This window comes from Chrysochloris asiatica, unplaced genomic scaffold, assembly GCF_000296735.1.
Source record: "Chrysochloris asiatica unplaced genomic scaffold, ChrAsi1.0 scaffold00092, whole genome shotgun sequence".
NCBI classification, from domain to species: Eukaryota; Metazoa; Chordata; class Mammalia; order Afrosoricida; family Chrysochloridae; genus Chrysochloris; species Chrysochloris asiatica.
The window spans coordinates 3592246-3619083 of record NW_006408610.1 but is presented as its reverse complement, the minus strand read 5'-3'; the positions used below and the strand labels follow the sequence as shown (position 1 = coordinate 3619083).

The 26838-nt window shown below is 48.3% G+C and overlaps 2 protein-coding genes across 2 annotated transcripts; one reads left to right on the top strand and one right to left on the bottom strand.

Moving 5' to 3' along the window:
• Positions 1 to 2614: 2614 nt before the first annotated feature.
• LOC102826142 (cytochrome P450 1A1-like) lies at positions 2615 to 5263 on the bottom strand. Its single transcript, XM_006866484.1, has 6 exons — positions 4433 to 5263; positions 3672 to 3798; positions 3493 to 3582; positions 3283 to 3406; positions 3040 to 3126; positions 2615 to 2900 (listed from the first exon to the last, which is right to left on the bottom strand). Exons 1-6 carry the CDS (start codon positions 5261 to 5263, stop codon positions 2615 to 2617), a joined length of 1545 nt encoding a protein of 514 aa, XP_006866546.1.
• Positions 5264 to 21760: 16497 nt separating this feature from the next.
• LOC102825759 (cytochrome P450 1A2-like) lies at positions 21761 to 25722 on the top strand. Its single transcript, XM_006866483.1, has 6 exons — positions 21761 to 22591; positions 23132 to 23252; positions 23674 to 23763; positions 24026 to 24149; positions 24640 to 24726; positions 25425 to 25722. Exons 1-6 carry the CDS (start codon positions 21761 to 21763, stop codon positions 25720 to 25722), a joined length of 1551 nt encoding a protein of 516 aa, XP_006866545.1.
• The last annotated feature ends 1116 nt before the right edge of the window (positions 25723 to 26838 follow it).

The window sequence follows — 26838 nt, the reverse complement described above, 5'->3', positions numbered from 1 at the left end:
TTCTGTTGTGCATAGGGTCACTATGAGTCGGTACTGACTCAATGGCTCCTAACAACAGCAACAATAACAAATGTGTTCCTGGTGGCCTTATGCTGAAGGGCATTGACAACATATATCAATTATAAATCTAAAAAGAAAACCAAAAAAGTTATTTAAAAAAAAAAAAAAATACAAGAATGATTGTGCACCAATTTTCTCATCCCCTCACAAGAGGGTTGCTCCAGCTGACCTCAGCTCACTCCTGGCAGTGGCCTGAAGCTCTTAGTGGGTGGGAGTTATCAAGCCCTACCAGATAACACTGCATGAACAACTAACAGCTGACCATTCATAGTGCTTCAGAGGGAAAGCTAGGCTGAGGAGTCACTTCCCAAAGATGTATCACTCTCACCCCTCCGTCAGAACACTTCCTGGCTGTTGTAGCCTCCACCCCTACTCAGTACCACCACTCTGCCATCCCAAATGGCATTGGAATCTGGGCCAAACATCTGGTTTGGAGAGCTCAATAATTAAAGATCCTGTTGTCTACTTGTGACCAGTCTTGGGGTCTAATATGGTCCAGGGCATGAATGGTGCAGATCAAGGCTTCAAATATGTTCGTTCTGGGTCCACCCCCTCCTGAGAATTTGCCTTTCCACCTAAAATATAAAGTCCTGGTGTGGTGCCATAGGATAAGCACTCAACCTCAAGGTCAGTTTGAACTGCAAGGTCGGTGGTTTAAACTCACCAGCCGCTCCTTGGAAACCCTATACAAGGAACTGACTCTATAGCATTTAACAACAACAACAGCCACGAATGAGATATATTAAGACTTCCATCCCAGCCACAAATGATTCTTAGACATAAGAATCACCTGGGGATTTAAAAAGAAGAATTAACTGGGGAGCTATTGGAATCAACCAGGGATAGATACGAATTACCTGGAGATCTTGTTAAAATGTAGATTCTGCCTCAGTGTATCTGGGGTGGAAAGGCAAATTCTCAGCAGGGGATGGAACTGGAATGAATCAATTTGAAGCCTTGGAGCAGACCTCAACTTACGAGTTGAGGTGAGGACTCTCCTCTTTTCCCAATACTGTGACTGGAGCCTACCTACCCTGTTGGACTTCAGCATCTGATGCATGAGATCCAAATGAGACAGCTTCTCATCCTTCAAGGGAGACTCAGCTCAGATATCCCCAAGTCCTGGTAACTTTGCCCAGAACCCACTCCAACTCTGAGCCTCAGACTCCTGTCTGTAGGCCTCCTGGGCCTGGGTGGCCATCTGTTTGAAAGAGCCCTGGTCACAGTGAATTGCAACAGTGTGCTTATGTGTAGGTTCCCCGACCAAGTTGGGATGTTCCTGAAAGCAAGGAACCATTTTATGTTTTACATGCCTAGTGACTGGTCCAGAGAATATGCTTCATCAATGGGATAAGTTAGATAGGGAGGAAGGCAGTGAGGTGACAGAGTCTTGTCCCCCCCCAAACTACAAGCTGTCTGAGGCTTCACCTCCTCTTCCATTACTCCCCCATTTCCCATGGTGAAACCGCCACAAGATTGGGCTCAGGTTGATCAGTAATGACTTCACTCATGACTCAAAACTCCTTATGCAGAACTTCTGGGTAACATCTTTATTTAGCTCAGGTAGCTATTTGCAAAACATTTTTGGATATTTGGTTAGAATTTTCTATATTGCATTAAATAAATGGTTCTTAAGGTCTAAAGAGGAAGACCCTCAGCAAGATAGATTGGCCAAGTGCTCAATGTGCTCAAGTGTGGCAATAATAGTGAGGTTGGCCCAGGATCCGGCAGTGTTTCATTCTGCTGTGCATAAGGTCACTATGAGTCGGTACCAATTCGATGGCACCTAACAACAACAACAAGCTCTAAGATGTGATCAAAGCAAACATGCAAGTACAATGCAGGCTAGAACAAAAAGGTCCTCGCATCCAAACATTTTTTAAAAAAAGATACTTTACTGCAGGATATAGAGAAGGGAGTCCAGAAGTGGACTAAAATAACTCCTGTGGTGCCTCATCACAGCCCTGGTCCTGGAGCTTGGTCACCAGCATGCTCTCAGAGTCCCAAGTCCCTCTTGGGCAGGGACAGCTGCCTCACTAGGCCAGGAGGCAGCCCTGTTCCTGCCTGCAAGGAGGACAGAGGAAGGCAGGCAGTCTTCCCAAGCACAGTGTTCCAGACTCATGTGGCCAAATGACTCAAGTGAGGCGCCCACCTCTGTGCCAGAGTCTTGGATTGCCTTCTGTCTTGATGGCTCCCAATTGTTCAAGTCAGTCAACCACCCACAAGGTCAGCCAGCTGCTGGCCCCAACGACTTCCAGAGAACTCTTCAGAGACTTTCAGAGACCTACGGACCTCCAAACTCAGACAGACTTCTGAAGGTCCCATCAGTTCCTGGGTGACTTCGGCTATGCCCACTATTTGTGGTCAGCATGCAGGGCAGCAAGTCCAGGGCAGGGAGCAAGCATGATTCATCTGGCTCCACCCAGATAGCAGAAAGTCGGCTGGACTAATATCTGAATTTCCAGTTGAAACTTAGACCCCCGGGGCCAGCTCCCTGGCCTGGCTGCCCTCACAGGCCAGCTCAACAGGGTCTAGCCCTCAAGCACTGAGCTGACTAAGAGCGCAGCCGCGCCTGGAAGTGTTCACAGCGAGCATGCTTTATAGTCAGCCCATAGATGGGGGTCATGTCCACCTTCATACCCAGTGGCACGCTGAACTCTACCTGTTGCAACAGGATGGCCAGGAAGAGAAAGACCTCAGAGCGGGCAATGGTCTCCCCGATGCACTTTCGCTTGCCCAGGCCAAAGATAATCACCTTCTCACTCAGGGTCTTGTTGATGGTGCCTTCAGTGGTGAGAAACCTTTCAGGCCGGAACTCAGATGGGTCACCCCACAGCTTCCTGTAACCAACCAAAGTGAGGCAGCTGAAGTGGCAACTTGGGGCTAGAAGACATCAAGTGGGCTGATCCCCAGTCCCAAAGAGCAGGGAATGGGCAAGTGGCCTGGAGAGGGTGGGCCCAGTCAGCCTTCTCAACTTACGGGTTGTGGTTGACCTGCCACTGGTTCACAAAGACACATCGTCCCTTGGGGATGTAAAAGCCATTCAGACTTGTGTCTCTTGTGGTACTGGGAAGAAAAAGAAGCTTGGTCAGGCTGGGGGTCACATTGTCACATGGATATCTCTGCTGCTTCCCATGCCATGTCCCTCCCACGAGCCCGGAGTCCGGTCATGGGCTGGGGTAAGGCACAGCATTAGACAGAGGTGGGTCAATGGAGCCTCACCTGTGGGGGATGGTGAAGGGGACGAAAGATGAGTGTCGAAAGGTCTCCAGGATAAAGGCATCCAGATAGAGGAGCTGGAGCCTGTCGGAGAGTCGGGGCTGCCGTGCCCTGCCAATCACTGTGTCTGCAAAAGACCAGAGGGAGCTAAGGAGCTGCCCAGACCTTGGCTAGGGCCCTGCCTTGAGCACTCTGACGTGAGCCATCACATACCCAGTTCCTCCTGGATCTTTCTTTGCACCCTGGGGTTCGTGACCAGGTACATGAGGCTCCAAGAGAGGGCAGTTGTGACTGTGTCAAATCCTGGACAGGGTGGAGAAGAGGGAAGAGTTAGGCAGATGGCAAGTCAGGGCAGTTGGGTACAGGAAGAACACTTATAGGGTAGCTCCTACCAGCTCCAAAGAGGTCCATGACAACACTGACGATCTTCTTATCTGACAGCTGGATATTTGCATTTTCATCCAGACTCTTGTCCTGACAGTGCTCAATTAGGCTGTCTGTGATGTCTCGGATGTGGCCCTGGGTAGGGGTGGTCCATAAGTGAGCAAGCTCCCAAATGCATACCTACCCCAATATCTACATCTGGACCCTCACCATCCCTAGCACGTTTATTGAAGAGGCGACCACCATTCTAGGAAGCCATCCCAGCTACTCTCTGCCTTTCCAAGACTCTCTCCTACCTCAGAAGACTGACAGTCCCAACTCAAGGAGCACCATGGACACATTACCTGGTACCATTATCATCTTGCTAGGCTCTTAACCTTTTCTCTCCCTACAGTCAAGAGATGAAAACGAACTCTTCCTGACTGCTTTACAGCCAGCCCAGAACCCTGAACAGAGTGACTATGATGAATACAGCCTCTCTGTGCATGCAGGGCCCTGGGCTGGCTGGCTGGGAATCAGAAAGAGTTCAAGTCTTTGTCTCCTGGCCTTAGGGAGAGAAAAGGTTAAAATCATAGCAACAAGATAATGGTACCAGATAATGCGTGGGAGGAAGGGCTGGTCAAGAAAGAGTCCTGTGTCCCAGCATAGGATGGAATCCACACCACCACTGGCTTCTAAATCTCAGGTGAAGTCTCCTTGAGCATGCTGACTTCGTGGCCTCTGAACCTGCCTGCTCCCAGAAGCCCACCTGTGTTTCCACAGCCTGTACCTTTTCAAACGTTTTGTAGTGTTCCTTGACTAACTTCTGCATGAAATTGTAGAGCTTTTCATTTAGGTCCTTGAAGGTATCCAGGGTGGAGTTAGGCAGGTATCGAAGGATGGGGATGAAGTCAATAGGGTTCCCAGAGGCGACCACATCCCCAAATTCATTATTCAAGTTGATTAAGCTAAGCAGCTCTTGGTGGTCATGGTCATAGCGCCGGCCAAAGCATATGGCAGAGATGACGTTGGCCACTGATACCACCACATATCTGTAGGGGTCAAAGTGCCCAACCTCTGTCATCTGCTCCTGGAACTTGTTGATGAGGTACTCAGCTTCCTTGGTCACGTGTTCCTCCAGGTAGCAGGAGGATGAAGAAGCTGGGTCTGAAGCCAGGGAGAAACTCTTCAGGGCATTCTGGGCTAGACGCCGGCGGGCAGCCCACACTGGTCCAGAGTCAGGGTTAAAGGTCATGCTCTGACCATCAATGATAAGGGTGAAGCTGTAGAGGTCAGGTCGGCCCTTGAAGTCATCGGCCTGCCGCACCAGGGCCTGCCGGATGGTGTCCAGGCCACTCAGCACCAGCACAGGTGTCTGGCCAATGCGCACCTGCATTACGTCCCCATACCGCTGACTCAGTCGGGTCATTGCCAGGTGCGGGTTCTTCCCCAAGGTCAGCACATTCCCAATCAGGGGCCAGCCCCAGGGCCCTGGGGGACTGCTTAGGCCTTTAGGAACCCGTGGCCTCCAGGCCTTGACCACCCAGAATGTCAGACAGAAGATGGCAGAGGCCAGGAGGAGCTCCGTGGCTGAGATGGAGAGTCCCAACACAGACAGCATGATCAACTCAAGATCTCGAGGTGGCTGCTGAGAGGAAGGGCAAGAAGGAAAAGAGCACATCAGATTGGAGGGTGGGAAGTATCAGTATCCTAAAGTGCCAGCATGTTGGTGGGTGAAAGGGAAGAGGACGTGGGAAAAAGCTGTTTGTCCAGCTCCCACTGGATGCCAAGAATCTCAGTCATTCCTTCAGTCCTGTCCACTACTAGCCTGTGAGGTAAGCTGTTGTGAGGTTCAGATAGGGTAACTTACCCAAGGTCACACAGCCCAGAAGTGTTGGCTCTAGGCTCCTAATCCAAGTAACCTGAACCCAGAATGCCTCTTGTAACCACTGCACCAACCTAAGCCTTTTCCAAATGTCAGTGGGATTTCCCTACCATACTTGTTGTTGTTAGGTGCTGTCAAGTTGGTTCCAATTCATAGCGACCCTGTGTAGGGTTTCCGAGAAGTGGCTGGTGGGTTTGAACAGCTGACCTTGCAATTAGCAGTCCAGTGCCGATCCTACAACGCCACACCAGGACTCCATAGTACCCATAATATTATTTATTGCAGCTTTCTACAGTCAGCTTTAAATTTCCCCAGTTAGTATCCTCCCAAGCAATATTAGCTGTGGGAAAGTATAAGTTTGTTTGTTTTTTCCTAATAGAGATTTAAATAAACATATCAGCAATAAAATAAACACTGCTATCAAAAGAATGAGAGATCATCAGCTCCTCTAACCTCAATTCACATTTGGGGAAACTGAGCTCTGGAAGAGGAACCTATCTGACCTGTTGGGAAAAATTCCCTGAGAAGCTTCCAGCTCCTGACACAGAAGTAGGAAGAGTAGTCAGATCAATAGAAAAACTGTCCTAGAACTCCTAGTTCTCCACTGCTCAATCCCAGGCTCCAGGAAGTCCCACAAGACCCTGGGACAGAGTGGGGAGAAGGCTAGGGACAAGGAGGGCCACCTCCCAAGCCACAGTGCTCTCAGCCCCAGGTACATGAGGCTCTTGGAGTTCAGCTGACCCACAGGTTGAAAGTAGATCAGCTAGATGGAGGCTTCCAGTTACAGAAATCCAGAGCAGGATTTTTGTTCTGCTCAACTATCAATGAATGAATGAATGGTCAGGGCTTCCCCCATTTGCCAGGAAATTCTTACTACCAGAGCTATAAGAAAAGTCCAGACTGGAATTAGGGAAACCAGGAATGGGTCTGGAATTAATAGAGGCTGAGACAGTATTTTTTCTCTAGGCTTAGTCTAAGACAATCTGTTGTTAAGTACCATCGAGTCAGTTCTGACTCATAGCAACCCTGTAGAGGGTTTCAGGAGCTGCAGGTGAGTTGGAACAGCCAATCTTACATTTCAAACCAACCTTGCAGTCGAGTGCTTATGCTACAAGGCCACACCAGGACTCCAGGACAATCTGTTGCTGCTGGTGTTAAGTGCTGTCCAGTTGGTTCTAACTCATAGTGACCCTGTATAAGAGTTCCAAGGGGCAGCTGATTGACGAATTTGAACTGTTGACTTTGTAGTTTACAGTTCAGTGCTGATCCTACAGCACCACACCAGGAGTCTAGGACAAGCTGCTGTTCCTGTTGTTGTTAAGTGCCATTGACTCCAGGCACTGAGTTTCCAAGGAGCAGCAGCTGAGCTTAAACTGCCGACTTTATGGTTCAAACCAACCTTGCCGTCCAGCGCATTAACTCATAGTGCCACACCAAGACAATCTGTAGAGGAGTACAAATTCATGGACCTCTCTTTCCAAAGCATCAGGCTCTGACTGAGCATTTGCTTGGTGTCCTGGACTGGAATTCAGGAGACCTGGTGTTCCAGATTCTATGGAGAGGCCTTGAACTGGTCACTGTCTCTCAGGGGCCCAGTCATCTCACCTGAGAGGGAGCCTAGGGCAAAAGCAACCTACCTGGGTCCTCAGATTTGCCCTCGGGAACCTCACAGTCTTAGTGAATTTCCCCCACTACGAACCACATAAGACAGGGGTCCCACCACACGGGAACAGTAAGGTTTGTATTACAAGTACGATAGACATCTTCACAATCTAGGAAAGCTTCCTGGAGGCAGTGAATCCCAAAGCACGCTCATACTGTCAGGACCTAGATTGCATGGTGCTACTTTCTGCACAATAGGTGTCCCAAGGACCTCCAGCCTTAGTAAGATGGTAGGCTAAGGGGATGGGACAGGTGAGTGCTTTGGTTCACATTTCTATTCCAGTTCCCTGCAGCTGCCAGTCTCACACACTGACTGCCCCACAACGGATGACAAGGAAGATGGTCAACAGGATACAGACAGAAGTCCCTTGAGTAGCTCTTGTCCAGGCCAGAACATCTCAGCTCTGACAAGCCACCCCTTAGGAGAATAAACCTAGCCTAGGGCTCCTAGTGGAGTGGGTTAATGCGCCAGACTGCAAAGCCTTTTGAACTGCAAGGTTGGCAGTTCAAGTTCACCAGCTGCTCCTCTGAAACTGTACTATACAGGGTCGCTATGAGTCAGAACAGACTCACAACAACAACAACAACAACAAGGGCTCCTGGTAAAGTGTTGTAGGATCAGCACTGGACTGTGAACTGCAAGGTAGGCAGTTCAAACCTACCAGCTGTTCCTCAGAAATCCTATACAATGTCACTATGAATGGGAACCAACTTTACAACCCACCAGCAATCCTCTAGAAGGGCAGGCACTGTGAATTGGAACTGACTTGACAACAGGGTAACTTTTAGATAGAGCAGAGTAGTCTAGGAAGAACGCAGCCTGTCCCCTCTATATCTACCACAAACCACCCAAAGAGAAGCCCCTCTATTACACAGCTTGAGGGAGGAGCAGCACATTCTCTCAGTTATTTCCTCTGTCCAGCCTCCCTATAACCCTGATGGGAAAATCCCAAGGTGGCCCAGGACTCAGTGGGTGGTAGAACTGGAGCCTGAAAGGGAGCGTAGGACTTTGGGTAAGTCCTCTTCTTCCTTTGACCTCAGCTTCCCAACTAGCGGACTTGACTGTCTGGCCTCTTAGGACATTCTTAGTCTCGGTTCTCAGAGGAGCTGAACTAGTGGCTACCTAGGCAGATTTACACCCTCGGAAACCCTGTACAGGGTCGCTATGGGTCGGAACCGACTCGACGGCATTTAACAACAACAACAACAAGGCAGACCTGAAGGCTCCAAGATTTTCCTCTATCAGCAGTTAAGGGGCTAGCCACAAGCTCCCAGCACTCACCTGTGTCTATGAGGAGGTCCTGAGCTGATCTCTGGTTCCAGAGACCCCCAAGGAGGTGTGGGGAAGTTTCCAAGAACTGTCACCTTCAGGGTAAAGGCCCAGCCTCCTTTATAGGAGACTGTGTGCCGGGCCACGCCTCCTTCCCTGGAGCCAGTAGAAGGGACAGGGGGAGGGACAGCCTAAGGGGGGCGCTAATAACTCTAGGATAGAGGTGGAGACAGGGAAACAGGCAACAATCCACTGGGTGCGAGCATGTTGGAAAGGGGTGAAAGTTGAGACCCCTTGGACTGACTCCTCAATTCCAAGACACCCCATGGACAGCGCAGTACCCAGTTGAGGCAGGGGTGGAGGTGGAGGTGGGGTTGAAGAATAAGTCCTGGGACAGCCAGAGAAATGGTATGGTGACCCCACTCCCAGGCTTGGGGACGCCTCTCACTCACGCTTGCACCTATTGGAATCCTGGACATGCAAGCGCTCCCCCTACCTGCAAGCCGACCGGGACTGGCACGCAGAGTCGGGGCTGCTGGATCACTGTGTCCCCGCTCGCGTGAGAAGCGCGGCGACCCCAGCCCCAAGGTCACGGGACCCGAAAGGCCAGGGGCGCCGGGGGACCAGCTCCCGCCCCCTATAGCCTGGGCGCCTGAGAGGAGTTGGAACTCCTGGACCGAAGGATGGGATTGGATGGCGGCGAGGCACTCTTGGCTCCGCGTCGCCTTTAGGGTTACCTTAGGTATGCTTCAACCTAGGGGTACCTCTCCACAGAACCTACTGGCCTTTGTAGTTGCTTGGGTGCCGTGGAGGCACTTCCAACTCATAGTGAGCCGCTTCCGACTCTTAGCGACCCTGTATAGAGTTTACATCTTCGAGGGAGCAAAAAGCCTCACTCTCCCGCCGAGCGGCTGGTGGGCTCCAACCGCCCTGTAGAGTTTCCGAGGCTATAAATCTTCGAGGGAGCAGAAAGCCTCAATCTCCTGCGGAGCGGCTGATGGACTCGAACAGCTGACCCTGTGGTTCTCCGTCCAGTGCTTATCCTACGAGACCACCGCACTAACTCTTTAGCGGGGCAGAAAGATCTAGCTGCCAGTGGGGCTGCGCAACTAGCTCCAGGTAGCTAAGGAAAGGGTTAGAGGGAAGCCCCGGGCAGGGTACAGAAAGGGGACCTGGGACAGAGGAGGAGGGTGCAGGCGCGGATCCCTTCCCCGACTAGCGTGCGTGCAACTGGTACATCCTCCAGGGGGGCAAAGGTCACACGGCCCATCCTTGCCCCACCTGGAGGGGGCGCGGTGCTGGAGTTGCGTGAGAAGGGCCCCAAGGGCCGCCCAAACCCAGTCCCAGCGCGGGTCCCAGCACAGTCACGCGAGGTGGGAGGGCGGCGGGGGGCGGTGCTCTTAAAGAGCTAGTCTCTCGTTCACTGTAGGGCTGAGGGCGATCAGCCCCGGAGTCTGGCTGGAGCCCCCGACGTGCGCTCTTGGATGGGGGCAGGGAGCAGTACAAAGAGCCCAGGCTTGCGTGCGGAGCTCAACCTCTGCTTGGCGGGCGCCTGCGTGTGTCCGCATTTCTGGTCCACGCCTGTGGCGGGACACGCAGCACCAGCGCCACCTGGCACGTCTGGCTGGCTGCCTTGCACGCTGTCCCCGCCCTCGCGGGTCCTACTGAAGTTAAGATGTCTTAGTTATTTTTTGTTTAGCTCAACGCGTCCCCAACTAACACCCCCGCCGCGCTCCCTACCCCAGCCCAAGCCAGAAAAAGAGCTCAGATGTCACCACATGTATTGCACAAACATTTACCAAGCGCCTACTGTGTGCCAAGTACTGTTCTGGGCCATAGCAATCGAGGTAGAAGTGAACAAAATTGGCAAGGCTTTTACATTCTGGTGGAGGGAGGCCCTTCTTAGGCAACTCGCCCCCTCCAGGTGGTGCAGAAACGGACCCGCGTGACCTCTGCCTCTGGAGGGATGTTGTTGTTGTTGTTAAGTGCCATTGAGTCGATTCCGACCCATAGTGACCCTGTATAGGGTTTCCAAGAAGCAGCTGGTGAGCTTGAACTGCTGACCTTGCAGTTCAAACGGCTATGCAGTCTGGCGTATTAACAACCCACAGCGCCACACCTGGACTCCATCTGGAGGGATACTACACCACAAAACCCAGTCAGAAGGTGAAGAGTGTTGTTCTGGAGAAAAATAAAGCAATTACTTGGGGGTGAGTTGGAAATCAGGGTGATCAGAGACGACATCTCAGAGGAGGTGATGCTAAGCAGAGGGGATACTAACAGAGACAAAGACATGTGGAATGGAACTGGGCAGGAATCTGGGAGGCGAGTGTAGTTGGCAGTGGCAAGAGCCAATTCAAAGACCTTGCACAGTGGTTCTTGAAGGAGGCAGTAGTGTGTATGGGGTGGGGTGGGAGTGTTAGGCAGAAGAGGAAGTAGGCACTATGGAATTTTAAATGTGCAGCGTGGTGACTGGGGAATACTGGCATTAGTGCCTGAAGGGATGGGATGCCCATGGGGACAGCCCTGTCCCATGTGCAAGGAGCATCCCCACTGAGAAGCAGAACTTCCTCTGTGTGACAGGAAGACATTGGTGAGCTCTGAACAGAGCAAGACCACTCTGGCTGTGCTGCATATTCTCTCCTCTGATGTCTCTCCAAGCCCACTACCACACTCTAGTCCAGGCCCCATCATCCCACTGCCCCCTAGAGTACTTGATAGGCACATTCGCAAATAGGCAAAGGTTCCCCTTGCCTTTTACCCTAACTCCTCCCTGCCCCATCTACTGGTTCTAATTCCTTCCACATCCTGTGGCACCCAGAATGGTCTTTTCAAAAAATGCAAAAGCTTTCTCTGTCACAACTATGTTTAAAACCCTACTGCTCAGAAAAGAAACCCAAATCTTTAGCAGGACTGCAAGGTCGGTTTGAATCACAAGGTCAGCGGTTCAAACTCACCAGCCACCCCTTGGAAACCTTATACAGGATCACTATGAGTCGGAACTGACTCCACGACACTGAACAACAACAACATCAGGAACCCTGGTGGTTCTGGGGATTAAGAGTTAGGCTGCTAACCAAAAGGTTGGCAGTTCAAACCCACCAACCATTCCATGAGAGAAAAGTGAAGGTTGTCTGCTCCAGTGAAGATTTACAGTCTCAGGAACCCTGTGAAGCAGTTCTACTCTGTCCAATAGAGTCGCTGTGCGTAGGCATTGAATCGAGGGCAGTGGATTTGATTTGGTTTGAGGTATTAGGTATCTCTGCTTCTAAAGTTCCTACTTTAATCCTCAGCTAAAGTATTACCTCTGCCTGGAAACCTTCCTGGACTCACACACACAGAGAGCAAATTAGGTTTCTTCTGGTCTATTTTCAGCACTTCACACATTCTCAGCACATCTGATCCCTACCTACTCTGACCATAATCCATGTCCTAACACAGAAAACCAACCTGTGGGAAACTGATACCATAAACAAACAAAAATTCAAACCCACTGTCATCCAGCCAATTTTGACTCACAGTGACCCTATATAGGGTTTCCAAACAGACTCATTTTAATAGTAATATTAATAACTGGTGAATGAGTTGAGCACAGGTATATTACAGATGGGCCACATGGCAAGGACGATGAGTCCAAAGTGCTGATGCCATAATGGTGTATTACAGGTAGCAGAATAGGCAAGAGATGAGAAAGTTATTTATAGTCTTTCTCAGCATCCTTCTGATCATTGTCTTCTGTGATGCCTGAAAAGCCTCATGGTACCCAAGAAAGGATTATCTTTCAACGCTATTTGGAACTGGAGCCACAGAGAAGAAAAAGTTTTTGTGGGAACTATGATGGTGAGGTGAAGAGGTAGCCTGCCCACATTTCCCATCCTGCTGTGCAGCCCAACCTCTTCTCCCACTCCCAGAAAGCCTACCAGTGTCCTACCTCTTGGGAATCATAACAACCCAGCCATCAGGGCTGAAGACCATCCCATCTAGTGCTGAGGTTCCTAACCAGGGCCCTAGGAAATCCCTTCTCTAAGTAGAAGAGGCAGAATTTTGCTCTGATCCTCTAAAGGGCATTTGGCCCCAAATAAATGAATTAGCTAATTAAACCAACTTCTCTCCTACTTCTCAGCTGGAAAGACTGATGCTATAAAGGAGAAAGCCCAAGAACACATGACAAATCACAGTAGTGACTAGAACACAGGGCTCTGCCCACTGTGATTTACTAAGACTCCCATTAAAGTCTGAGGGGGTCAAATGTGGACAGACTTTTCCACTACGCTCGGGTCCCTCACATCCCTGGATGAGAGAGGGTACCCTGGGAATTGGTGAGGCATTTCACTTCCCCTCACCAAGCTCTATTTCAGCTAACAACCCATGACAACCCACAAAGGAAGGGGGCCTCACTGAGCACTAAGCAGAGAAGGAGGGAAACAGGCAGATTGTAGGACCTTGACCTGAAGCTGAACACCCAATTCTGGGTCAAAGTTTGCATGCCTTTGCGTGAGAAGCTCTTTGGCTAGGATTCCCCAGCGATCGATAGCAGGAACACCGGGGCAGGAAAGCAGTGGGGAGGGGAGAGGACTCTGGGCTGGGATCCCTATGGAGAAGGCTCAGGGTCTTAGCCCAGCAGTGTCATCCTATCGAGAGCCTTTGGTCAGCAGGGCTGAGGGCTATGTGGCAGAGAAAGGGGAAGCAAACAAGACCTACAACAAACCCTTACCCCATAATGTAGTCAGGAAACATGCCCTAAACAAAGCCTATGGGTGAATCAGGAGATGGCCAAGGAGCTGTGAGAAGGCTGAGAATCTTGTGAGCTGAGGATCTTGAGAATTCTTGGAGAAGGAAGAACTGGAGAGTCATGGAGCATAGGGACTAGAAGAAGGACATCCCTGCATGGGGAGGGGGCACAGCATTAACAAAAAGATAACACTAAGAGGTTTCAGTGAGGAGTTTGTGTGAATGTGGACAATTGAAACTTGTCTCCCAATATCTTCTCATCCCACCCAAGCAGCCTCCACCCCATCTGAGATCTAAACCCCGAGTTCCTGATGCATAGTGACCCTGTACACAACACTGCCAGGTTCTTTTCCATCCTCACATCCTGCCACTGTGTTGACCCATCTCACTGTGGGAGTCTTCCTCTTTTTCACTCACCCTCCACTTTACCAAGCACAATGTCTTCTCCAGGGACTGGTCCCATCTGATAATATATCTGAAGTATGAGACACGAAGTCTCTCCATCCTGGCTTCTAAGGAACATTCTGGCTGTACTTTTTCCAACACAGATTTGTTTGTTCTTCTGGAAGTCCATGGTACTTTTAATTTGCTTCTCCCACACCATAACTCAAATGCATCAACTCTTCTATGGTCTTCCCAGTGATAGTGGACATCTAATGGGTTTGTGTGCCTAGAATCCATTCTCTCTGCTGGCCATATTATTTCAATTGTCCACTTTTGCTCCCAATCATTAGACTGGTGGAGTTGACTGGATATAACCCTGGCTGGTAAGTGTAGTGGGCAGTTAACTGCAAGGTCAGCAGTCCAAACCCACCAGCCTCTCTGTGGGAGAAAGATGAGGCTTTCTGTTTCAGTAAAGATTTACAGCCTCAGAAACCCTATACAGGGTCACTATGAGTTGGAATCAACTCCACGGCACTCACTCAGCAGCAGCAGCAGCAACAGATGAATGAAAGCTCTATACAGATTTTGATGAAACCATTGGAAGAGAAAGATTCTCTTTCTGTCAAATGTAGCTAAGCTCATTAGAAAATGCCTGGAATCGCCAGTGGTCTTTTGTTATCCTTCCTTCCTTTAATAGTCATTGTTAATGGAAGCCTCCTCAAGACCAAAAGGAGTGCTATGGTGCTGTAGGAGAAGCACTGGACTGCTAACCACAACTCCTTCTTGTTCTTTTTCTGTGAAGTGTGTTTGAGGAACTTGTAACTGAAAGGATTGTAACCAAATACTTGCCTGTCAAGACTTCTTTGAGCAATTCAACTTCAGCACTTGATATAGGCACCAAGAAGACCTGGGAAGACTGGGCAGAGTCCTAAAATGTTACTATTGTCTACTACCTTCCCATTGGTCTGCCCTGTGCCCAACATTTCATCACCAGAGCCATTTTGGAGGCCACCTGTATCTCCCGAAGACTTCATGATCATGCTAAGTAGGCATTGATCCTTGAGTGTCTATGGAAGATGCTGTGAGCATGGCAGAATTTGTCAGATGAGTCTGAGTCACGTCAAGAGGATATTCTGCCTGACTCACCCAGCATGCTATGGGGCAGAATTCACCACCATGTTGACAGAAGACTCTTGGCTGGGGATGTGCTGGGAAGGATGGGATGTGGCAGGTACCCCATTTGCTCTGTTTCTCTCAGCCTTTCAGTTCCTATCTGAGGATGAGACATCCACCAGTCTTTCCCAAAATTCATGACAGTCAAAGGGAAAGCAACCTTTATAATGGTCTGAAAGGTCATGCTAGGTATTACCTCCTGGCCTGTCACCCACCATTCCCAGGCACAAAATACCCTATTCCTCTCTGGACACAAAAGCCTCTTTGATGTTCCCAAGACACTCTAAGAATATATCTCTCAGGGTCAGACCCTGTAGGAAGCAGAAGTTCCCCTCGAATTGGCTCACTGAGGAGTGTTATATGAAGGAATATAACAAGGCATGGGCAAGGTTGAGGGGAGCCAATAAAGGATAATGCAGCACCCCAGGGCCAATCACAGCAGGGCCAGAAGTGGTGAGAGGAAGGAGGAGAAAATTGGACCCAGAGAGGTGGCTAAATCACAGCTGGTACACAAGGACCCGACAGAAAAAGAGCCAGAGGAATAAGTAACTCAACACCATCTATTCATGGCCAGTGGGTTAGGCATTGGGCTGCTGACCACAGATAAGCAGCTCAAATCTGTTCACGTCTGTCTACTCCAGTAAAGATTTACAGTCTCAGAAACACTATGGAGGGTCAACCTGAGTCAAAATCAATTCAATGGCAGTGGGTGTTTCCTATTGACTCAGCCTAAGTAGAAGTCAGAGAGCAAGGGAGTCCATTAATGCTGCCCACATAAGTCCACCAGCACTGAGGGTAGGAAAGGACAGAAAGCAGATATGGAGGGACAAACAGAAGACAACTAGGACTCAGCCTCAGAGCCTTTTCACTTGCTATTCCCGCTCCCTGGAAACGTCTCTCCCCAAATCCTTATGTTTTACTTTTTTGAACAGTACCTTCTCAATATGGCCTTCCCTAGTCATCCTATGTAAACTAGAATTTATATTCATATAGTCCCCAACCCTGATCAAAAGAGGGAAAATACAGAACAGAATTTAAAATGTTCATGAACTCCATACTTTCTGGAACCATGGAGGTTGGATGAATCCCTGAAACTATTGCCCTTAGATAATCTTTAAACCTTAAACTAAAAATATCCCCCGATATCTTCTTAAACTGAACAATAGTTTAACTTAACTAGTAAAGATAAAATAATAATAATAATAATGCTTGAGCAACTTGACCACAGCGACTCTAAAGATTAGACAGGAACTTTAGGAGGCAGTAAGTTTATGTTAATGGGGGAGAAACACTCAGAAAAAGAGGGTGAGAATGGTGCTTCGCTTGAAGATTGGAATCAATGTCACTGAATATGCATGTAGAAACTGTTGAATTGCTGGATGTTTTAATGTGTGTATTCTCCACATCAAAATTTTAATTTTTTTCAAAGAAAAGCAAAACCCTATGGATTGTCATAGTCTGATATCCAGTCCATCATGGAGACATTTTTTTTTTTCATTGTGCATGGGGTAGGGGCCCAACTTTGCGCATGTGGAGTAGGGGCTCAACTCCACAGCAGCTCAGATGTGCAATTTTGGGAAGGTCCCTTTGGTAGCAATGTGAAGCATGGGTTATTGAGAAGAGCCTAGAGGGACAGTATCTACTAGCGTCATGTGGATCTCTAAATGAAAATTAAATAGGATTATAATTCCAGTTCCTCATTTGCACTAGCCACATTTCAAGGGCTCAATAGCCACATGTGCTTAGTGACTACCCTATTGGACAACACAGATCTAGAACATTTCTATCATTACAGAAAGTTCTATTAGACAACACTGGTCTATAGGCAAGGAGACCAGTTAGGAAATTCTTACAAAAGTCCCGACAGTAAGCTGTGCTAAAAGCCTACACTAGGGCAGTGGTCAGAGTAAGGGAAAGAAGGGGTCTGAGGTATTTCCAGGCAATATAAGTGTTAGACAGTTGAATCCTGAGGATTTGATGGAAAGTGAGTTAGAGACAGAACCTAAGTTTTATGGCTGGGGCTATGACCCAGAGGGAAGAGCATTTGAACAGGGAGATGACATGACTTATTTGGACATGTTAAGGATGCAGTGGCATGAGCCTCCGGGTGAACATGTACAGCAGGTAGTCAGATACCCAGGTTGGAAGCTGGTTTATATCCAGTAGATATTTGCATGTGCATTCAACTGCTTCTTCTCCAAAAAGGTCTGTCCTCTCAGTCAAGCCTGGGCACAGAAAGGAGTGGAGCCCACAGTCTGGGTTAAGTTTTGGGTTTGTTGTTGTTGTGTTCCTTCGAGTCATTTCTGACCCATAGCCATCCTTCATAGGGTTTCTGAGACTATAAATCTTTATGAGAACAGAAAGGCTCATCATTCTCCTGTGGAGCGACTGGTGGATTCCAACACGTGACCCCAGTTAGTAGTCCAACATGTGACCCATGCCACCACCAGGGCTCCTTAAGGTTTGGGTTGTGGTTGTTGTTAAGTGCCGTCTAATTGGGTCTGACCCATAGTGACCCTGCATAAGGTTTCTGAGGAGCAGCTGGTGAGCTTGAACCTCTGACCTTGGTTTGGGTTAGGGGATGATAATTTATTGAAATGGCCACACAGAATTCACAGATATTACTCACTATTGTGGTATTTATTAGGGAAGTTACAATTCAGGGTCAGGAAAGATTCAGGATACAATTGTTCAATCAAAACAGTTTCTTTTCAGCCATGTCCACACTAACTTATTCAACAAACCTTTTCCTGAGTATGTGCTATTTGCCAGACCCTGTGCTAGAAACAGAAAGAAAAGCAGAGACTGCTTGGGTCTTCAGGAAGTTTTTAGTCCATAAGGAATTCAGCATGGTCAGTGCTATCGAGGTTAGCAGTATGAAGGCTGTGGGAAGTCAGTCAGACAAGGGTCCCAGGCCCAGCCAGGATGGTAACAGACTGAGTCAGGTGAAAAGGGATGAGGAATTGGCCAGGGAACCAGCATGGGGACTGGGTTTCAAACTAAGGGCTTAACATATGGAGAAAAGACAACGGTGGTAGAGGGGCTGGAAGGTGGTGTCAAACAGAGCCAGAGAGGAGTCTTGGGGTGGTGCTGGGGTTAATGCACTGGACTACAAGGGCAGTTTGAACTGCAAGATTGGCGGCTCAAGCTCACCAGCCGCTCCTCGGAAACCCTATACTGGGTCACCGGTGGTAGTACAAATGGGTTCAACTACTTTGGAAAATTGTTTGGTAACATCTTTTAAAGCCACATATTGTTGGTGTTCGGTGCTGTCAGGTTGGTTCTGACTCATAGCAACCCTGTATATGGTTTCTGATTAGCAGCTGGTGGGTTTGAACCATTAATGTTGCTGTTAGCTGTCCAGTGCTTACCGCACAGCACCACACCAAGACCGCAAAGCTGAACATATGCCTATCCTAAGCCAAAAAGCAAACCCATTGCAACTGAGATAATTTCAACTCACAGCTACCCGCTAGGACAGAATAAAATTGCCCCATAAAATTTCCAAGGCCATAATCTTTTAAATTTATTTTTAACTTTTTATTGTGAATTGAGTGAAGGTTTACAGAGCAGATCGTCTGTTTGACATTCCACAAATCCTACCCTTGGCTCCATCTCAATGATTGCAATCCCCTCCATGCAACAACAATCATCCCACTTCCTCCCTGGGAGTCCCGTTCCCATTCTTCCTTCTTTCCCAATCCTTCTGAATTTTGTCCTTAGGTAAAGGCTGCCCCTTGGATCTCAAATGGTTGATGATTCTACGATGTTCACACCTCACTAGTGTTGTTGTCCCCCCAATATACCTATCTAGTGCTTGACCCCAAGGGTGATCAAAGGCCATAGCCTCAGAGTTCCATCAGTCTCTCTCTAACCAGTAAGCCTGGTCTTTTTTATGATTTTGAGTTTTGTTCCACATTTTCTCCCACTCTATCCAGGATTTTCTGATGTGATCCATTTTGAAACAGTTGTTGGTGGTAACTGGGCACCATCTAGTTCTTTTGGTCTCTGGATCATGGGGACTGAGATTTACATGACCCCGTGAGTCTATTGGATTAATTGTTTAAAAGCATCTTCAATTTTCAACACTCTTTTTTCCTCTGAACTGGAGAGACCAATAGTTACACCTTAGATGATAAAGGCATAACCTTTATGGAAGCAGATTGCCCCATTTTTCTCCTATGGAGCAGCTGGTAGGTTCGACCACTGGGTTAGTAGTTGAGTGTTTGACCGCTGGACCACCAGGGATCCTTACACCTATCCTATTGTTAATTGCCATAGAGAGTTGGTTCAGACTCATAGCAACCCTGTATAGGGTTTCCAGGGAGCGGCTGGTGTATTTGAACTGTCAACGTTGTGATTAGCAGTCCGGTACTTATCCAACAGAGCCACACCAGGACTCCTACACCTATCCTATGACCTAGCAATTTTTCTCCTTGGTCTATCTATACACAGTAGAAATGCATACAAAAGAAATGTGCTCATCTTAGCCCAACACAAAGCAGTGCTCATATTAACCCAACACAGAAAATAGCCCAAATGTATCTCAACAGTTGAATGGATGAATCAATGATTGTGAATTCATATTAAAATGTAACACCATTCAACAAGAATAAACTACAACTAACTACACACGACATTGTGATGAATCTATGAACATAATAATAGTGTTAAATGACAGAAGCCAAATACAAGAGGACACATGGTATGATTCCATTTATATAAAAAACAAAAATAAACTAAATGAATCTATGCTATTTGAAGTTGGGACCGCAGTTACTCTTGGGAGGAAACAGGGGCAGTTAGATGTAACCAGTAAACTGATTACTGACCAGTGAATTTTAACTAATGGCAGGCAACTCCATGTTTCCTAGAGTAGAACTGTGCTCCAGAGAGCTTTCAGCTAGGCTGGTGTTTTGGAAGTAGATCACAGACAGACCTTGCTTCCAAGCTGCCTCTAGGTGGACTTGAACCACCAACCTTACAGTTGGCATCCAAGTGTGTTAACCATTTCCAGAGACTAAGGGTGCAGGTAATGTTTTATTTCTTGATCTGGGCTCTGGTCTCACAGGCTTGTCAAATATATAAAAATTCACCAAGTTGCACATTATATATACAATTTTCCTTATATAGCTTATAATTTAATTTTTTAAAGTGTTAAATATTAAAAAAGGAAAATAGTCATTTTTTTTTACAAAACCAAACCTCAAACCTTGGCCTTTTTGATTGAATAGACTGGACCCAACAGAGATACAGGTTGGAAACAATTCTCCTTTCCTGTCATCCACAGTCTTCCAACAGGTACTTGCTCAAAAAATTGTCCCCATCTCTAACACAGGAAAACAGCCCCAATATGAGGGAGCTCTCTTCAGAATGCAGAATCTTCATCATCTGTTGTTCTCAGATAGGTGTCTGGACAGAAATTTGGAGTGGCCTGTAAGAGGCCCACTCCCCCCTCGGGTTCACACAGGTTGTTGGAGGGACCCACAAAGCAGCCTTCTATAGAGGAGCAGTGTGCCCCTACCTCCTGACTAAGTGTATAGACAGGATCCTTCCTTGTGGGTACAGTGGGGAGGAAGGCTGGACCAGTCCATAGAGCTTAACTTCCGCTCCCAGCACCCTGCCCTGCCCTTGAGAGAAACAAGTCCCCCTATTCTCGATCCTGAGAAGAGCTGGATATCCCTCCTCAGGGACCCAGAAACCCAGCACCCCTTTGAGCCCTGAATAGTTCTTTGGGGTAGGTGGAGCTGAGGTATCATGGCCCAAGGCCAAGGACTGATCCTTTTCACTTTGTTTGGTGCTTCTGATATCACATGACCAGGGATAGTCAGACCAATCTGATAGGGGGTGGTGTTTATAAAAAGCTCCCTTATCCGAAGCCAGACGCTCTGGACCAGCCCCCTCAACCCTGCTGATCTCAAACACCTGCCTCAACAGGTATCTCCTTTGAGCCCAATTCCAGTTTCTGAGATCCCCTACCATGTTAACTGGGAGGAGGGTAGGGGGAACTTGGGCTAGGAATTGTTGTTGTTAAGTGCTGTCGAGTCAGTTCCAACTCACAGTGACCCTTTATAAGGTTTCCAAGGAGTGGCTGGTGGGCCTGAATTGCCATCTTGCAGTTCAAATCCACCTTGCGGCCCAGTGCTTATCCTACAGCACCCCACCAGGATTCCTGGGCTAGGAATGTTGTTAAGTGCTATTGAGTCTGTTCTGACTCATAGCAACCCTGAGCAGCTGGTGGGTTTGAACTGTCAACCTTGTGGTTTGCAGTCCAGTGCTAGTCCTACAGTGTCATACCAGGAGTCCTGAATTCTAGTCTTTGCTCTCCAGCTCTGGACCTCAGTTTCTTTGTTTTGAAATGGGCAGCTTGAACTAGGCCATTTCTATGGACACTTATTTGGTTGGATTGGAGTAGAGAGTTGAGACGGGTTTCCCACCAGGTACTAAGCCAATCCTAACCTTACATGTAGCCTATCTTCAGCCTCCAAGACTGGGAAGGAATGGGGACTCATCTTCAGAGGGGGTCACCTTTGTTGGTATTGCTAGAGAGCCTGAGGGTGGTAGGCATCATGAGCTATTTGTATCAGCTTTGAGGCCTTGGCCCCCTCACTGTTGCTGGGCATACGCAGTCCCTATCCTTGAGTATGTGAGGGGTATTGATGCAGGAGAGGGACCACAAGAACTATCACAATGTCCAGTGTACAGATAGACTGCCCAGAGACTGCATTGGCTCCCTTTTTTTGGAGTGGTCACTTGCCTCTACTCAGAACTTGAAATGATGCTGTTAAGCAGAAGGGAGGGCCAGGGCTGGGGTTTCAGACGCTCAAGGCTACTTTCCAGCCCTCTGACTCTGTGATGCTCTAAGGATGAGCTCCTTAACACAGGACCTATGGATGTATCGAGTCTTTCTGGTGTCCAGCATGGATCCATGTTTATTAAATAAGTAAGCGAGTGAATGAATGAATTCGCCCCCAGCCTGACTACTCCTTTCTCTTTCCCTATAGTTGGTAACAATGACATTACTCCAGATTGTTCCTTTCTCGGCCACTGAGCTCCTCCTGGCCTCTGCCATCTTCTGCCTGATATTCTGGGTGGTCAGAGCCTGGAAACCACAGGTCCCCAAAGGCCTAAAGAGTCCCCCAGGGCCCTGGGGCTGGCCCCTGATTGGGAATGTGCTGACCTTGGGGAAGAACCCGCACCTGGTGCTGACACAACTGAGCCAGTGGTATGGGGACGTGATGCAGGTACACATTGGCCAGACACCTGTGTTGGTGCTGAGTGGCCTGGACACCATCCGGCAGGCCCTGGTGCGGCAGGCCGATGACTTCAAGGGCCGACCTGACCTCTACAGCTTCACCCTTATCACTGATGGCCAAGGCATGACCTTTAACCCTGACTCTGGACCAGTGTGGGCTGCCCGTCGGCGCCTGGCCCAGAACGCCCTCAACACCTTCTCCATAGCCTCAGACCCGGCCTCTTCATCCTCCTGCTACCTGGAGGAGCATGTGAACAAGGAGGCTGAGGTCCTCCTCAACAAGTTACAGGAGCTAATGGCGGGGGCTGGATGCTTCGACCCCTACAGTCCCGTGGTGGTGTCGGTGGCAAATGTCATTGGTGCCATGTGCTTCGGGCAACACTTCCCCCAGGCCAGTGAGGAGTTACTCAACCTCATAGAGAACTCCCATGAGTTTGTAGAGACTGCCACCTCTGGGAACCCCGTGGACTTCTTCCCCTTTCTTCGATACCTGCCCAACCCCGCCTTACTTAGGTTCAAAGACTTCAACCAGAGATTCCTGAGGTTCCTGCAGAAGACGGTCCAGGAGCACTATCAGGACTTTGATAAGGTTAGTCCTGGGTGCAGACCCTGGGTATGGTCCCTCTTACCCAGTTTGAAAGGTACTTAGGAAGGCCAACCTCGCTCCCTCTCTTTGCCTCAGTTTCCTTATCCCTCTGGCTTCTTTCCCAGGTCTGCTGCAAAGCCCAAAGAGATAAGTCATGTGAATGGGGTCTTGGCAGAGCCCTGCTTCAGGGGGAGGAAGGAGGGGATATTATGAGTGAGAAGACCTTTGTTCTGCATGAAACCTAAGCCCCAACAGAGGCTAATCCTCAACTCAGGTGTCACTCTACTTCCCTCTGTAAACATCCACCTCTTCCTCCTCCGAAATTGGATCCATGGGGTTACAGAGATGAAGAAGGACCAATGGGTCGTGAAATGGTACTCTAAGCCCTACCCAAAGCTGCTGCAGACTTCTGTTACGATCCCCCACTCACTTCCTAAAAGCCAAAGGGGAGTAATCAGCCCCCAGAGATAAATCAGGTGCGGTAGACAAGGTGAAGGGTCCAGCTTGGGCTCCCAGAAGTGTTGCAAAACTTGTAACTTTCAGAACAGTGTCCAGGACATCACGGGTGCCCTGTTCAAGCACAGTGAGAAGGGCTTCAGAAGCAGCAGTGGCCTAATCCCCCAGGAGAAGATCGTCAATCTTGTCAACGACATCTTTGGGGCTGGTAGGAGCTAGACCCCCTGCCCCTCCATCCATCTGTACCTGCCTTTCACCCACAGCCTTGCCCAAGCCCCACATCCATCAAATAACCCGCCAACCACTCACCAGATAGTACAGGACAGAGACCAGATCCAGAACAAGGTGGGAGGCCTGACTGTACAGCCATCTCCCAGTGGAAATTTGACCAAGTCCCTCACCTCCTCTGGGCCTCAGTTTCCCCATCGGAACAAAAAAGCGCTCTCTGATTTTGATTTCAGCAGCTAATTAGGAAACCAATGCTCAAGTCAATGTTAAGATCCAGCCCTGGGAAGTTCATGGGCAGGGGCCAGAGAAAAAGAAAGCTCCGTACAAGGTGAGTGCTCGGTAAATGCTAGTTTCTTTGTTTTTGTTTTCCTTTCCTCCTTAACGAACTCCACACTACCCAGGATTTGACACAGTCACAACAGCCATCTCCTGGAGTCTTCTGTACCTTGTTACCAAGCCTGAGATACAGAAGAAGATCCAGAAGGAACTGGGTAGGCTGTGTCCCTGAACCTGCTGGCCAGGAAAAGCCTTGGGGCCCCAGGTCATTTGCTCAATCTGCAAGCTTCCTTTGCCTACAATGTGCCAAGCCCTGAACATACAAAGGTGCCTCACCTTTGCCCAGAAGATGCTGGAGGTCAGTAAGGTCTCAGACAAGTAAACAGGCATAGTTCCATATAACGTGACACACAGTATAATAGAGACAGGGGCCTAGAGCAGTTGGAACAGACTCTAAGCCCTGTTCATCCTCTGTAGACACAGTGATTGGCAGGGCACGAAGGCCCCGGCTGTCTGACAGATCTGAGCTGCCCTATCTGGAGGCCTTCATCCTGGAGCTCTTTCGACATTCCTCCTTTGTCCCCTTCACCATTCCCCACAGGTGAGAACTGCCCATCCTGACTCCACCTCCAAAATTCTCATCGGGTCTCTGAGTTACTCCTTCAAGTTTCTCAGCCCAGCCTGACTCAGACCCCAGCATCTCCTTCCTGGTTGTGACACCAGGTTCCTCACATACTCTGTTCCATTCAAACATGCTCAGAAGACCCCACTGAAAAGGCTTCACAAAATTTCTCAAGAGAAACCCACACTTAAGACCTCAGTTCTCATTAAATTACATCCACATTCCCTCTGCTCCAGGCAGTTGGTCTCTCCAGCCTTTTCAAGCAGGTTCCAACCAATCTCCAAGTTTGCTTCTGCCTAGAATGCCTTCTACCCTAGTCTCTGGCTACCAGAATCTTACCCTTACCTAAGGTCTATCCTGACACACAGTTCCCCTTTCCCAGAGTCTTTTTCAACTCACTCAGCTGACATGGCTTCATTTTCTGATATTCCACTAGACTTATAGCTATTTGTCCTCACTTCCTCCTCAGCACAACGAAGAACACAACACTGAATGGTTTCTTCATCCCCAAGGAACGCTGTGTCTTTGTAAACCAGTGGCAGGTCAACCATGACCAGTGAGTACCCATCCCCCACTGAATACTGTGCAAGTTCAGCAGTCAGAAAGGCTGCTTGTTCCTTCAAAGAACTGACTATCTAATGAAGAAATGGCACCTCGTTTGCTGTCTAGCCTGGTGTTGTAGGTATGTGTTGCTCAAACTTTAAGGTGTATAAGAAGCGACCTCAAAGATTCTGGAAAGTAGTAGGTGCCTCAGATAGATCTGATGTGAATGGCCAGCCCAAAGACATTTCTTTGGAAAATCCCACTTTAGTCTATAAGTAAGGGGACCATGTAATTTACATCTAAAACTGAGACCTTTTTTAAAGTGAATGGGGGTGCTATTAATAGTTACCTTAAGACAATAAGCAATAACCAGGATGTACAGCTGATAGCATAGTTATCTGGAGTAAAGTTAAACATGTTTTCCTTCCTCTAATGTTTTTAAAACATTGTTTCTTTAAAATAGCAAATTAACATTAAGAAACACTATTTTCATGACTGACCATTTTAGAGAGAGCTTAGCAAACAAAATAAGTATCCAAGTACAATTTGGTCCCTTTCCCACTAACTTTTGACGGCTCTCAATTTAGGTTAACACATGTCATCATTCCATGGGAACCTCAGCTCTTGTGTCTTTGTCCAGAAGACTCCTCAGGTCTTTCCTCCCAGGACTTTGCCATCCCTGAGATTCTATCTCCTGTGTCCTTCTTGCAGGAAGCTCTGGGGGGACCCATTTGAGTTCCGGCCAGAGCGATTCCTCACTGCCAAAGACAACACCATCAACAAAAACTTGAGTGAGAAAGTGATGCTCTTTGGCATGGGCAAGCGCCGGTGCATCGGGGAGGTCCTAGCCAAGTGGGAGATCTTCCTCTTCCTCGCCATCTTACTTCAGCGGCTGGAGTTCAGTGTGCCACCAGGTACAAAAGTGGACCTGACCCCCATCTACGGGCTGACCATGAAGCATGCTCGCTGCAAACACATGCAGGCACGGCTGCGCTTCTCCATCAAGTGATGAAAGCCCCACCATGCTGAGGCAGGGGATGGGGGCACCCATGGGGCCTCAGCCCTTTCTGTTTTTCTTTTAACATACAACCACTTTATTGGAATATAATACATACCACACAATTCACCTATTTAAAGTGTAAAAGTCAATCGTTCTTAGTATATTCAAAAAGTTGTATAAGTACCACCATAATAAAGTGAGAACATTTTCATCACCCCCAAAAGAAACCCCATATTTACCAATAACCACTTCCCATTTTTCCCCAACTTGCCCCTACCCCAATTCCAGCCCTAGGCAATCTCTAATCTATCTGTATATAAATGTGTCAATTCTGGACACTTCAGATGCATGGAAGTACACAGTGTGTGGTTTTTTGTGTCTGGATTCTTTCACTGAACACAATGTTTCCAGGGTTCATCCATGTCACTGCATGCACACATCAGTAAGTCTTTCTTTCTTGAGTCCTGAGATCGGTCCCCTCATAGTTATTGATGGGTACTCGTTCCTGCTCTCTCTCCTTTCTTTTCTTCTATGAACCAAGTCTTTTGACACTTAAGGAAAATAGTAAAGAAGGAATGCAGCCTTGTGGTCAAACACAATGGGTGAATGGGGTTCCCCCGTTTTCGTATTTAAAAGGTAGAATGTGTGACTTCTTTTGGAGGTGCAGTGGATTACTTCATATAACTCTTCTACCCATAGTCCTTGTAACTCACACCAAACACCTTTTTTCCTGATAGGTCTGGGTAAAAAAAACGGTAGGAGGAGATACTGATAGGATGATATGATTCATTTGTGAATAATTGCTGACAGAGTTCATTGTGATTATAAAAACTTGGAACTCTAATATGGGTATAAAATGAGCCATTTCAGAAGTGGGTATGGGGTAGAAGCAAGGGGGTGGGGATCCCACTACCATAAAATAATAAGAGCCAGGAGTGGTGTGTGTCCTTTTGGCCCCAAGATCCCTGTATATTGAACCTGTTCAACCCAGGGACAGACAGCTGTGACACCAGAGGAGAGGCAGAGGAGTAGCAACAACAGAATCAAGAGCCAGAGCATGAAACAGAGTGTTGAGTTTCCCAGCTCATGGAGCAAGTAAAGATGAGAGACTTTGGGCAGGAGTCT

Excerpts from the sequence above, each read along its gene's own strand:
- LOC102825759 (XM_006866483.1), top strand. The coding sequence starts at position 21,761 with ATGACATTACTCCAGATTGTTCCTTTCTCGGCCACTGAGCTCCTCCTG. Across the intron at positions 23,253-23,673 it reads CAACGACATCTTTGGGGCTG|GATTTGACACAGTCACAACA; the intron begins GTAGGAGCTAGA and ends CACACTACCCAG. Across the intron at positions 24,727-25,424 it reads TGGCAGGTCAACCATGACCA|GAAGCTCTGGGGGGACCCAT; the intron begins GTGAGTACCCAT and ends TCCTTCTTGCAG.
- LOC102826142 (XM_006866484.1), bottom strand. The coding sequence starts at position 5,263 with ATGCTGTCTGTGTTGGGACTCTCCATCTCAGCCACGGAGCTCCTCCTG. Across the intron at positions 3,407-3,492 it reads AAAGATCCAGGAGGAACTGG|ACACAGTGATTGGCAGGGCA; the intron begins GTATGTGATGGC and ends GGTCTTTTGCAG. Across the intron at positions 3,127-3,282 it reads CCCTTCACCATCCCCCACAG|TACCACAAGAGACACAAGTC; the intron begins GTGAGGCTCCAT and ends TTTTCTTCCCAG.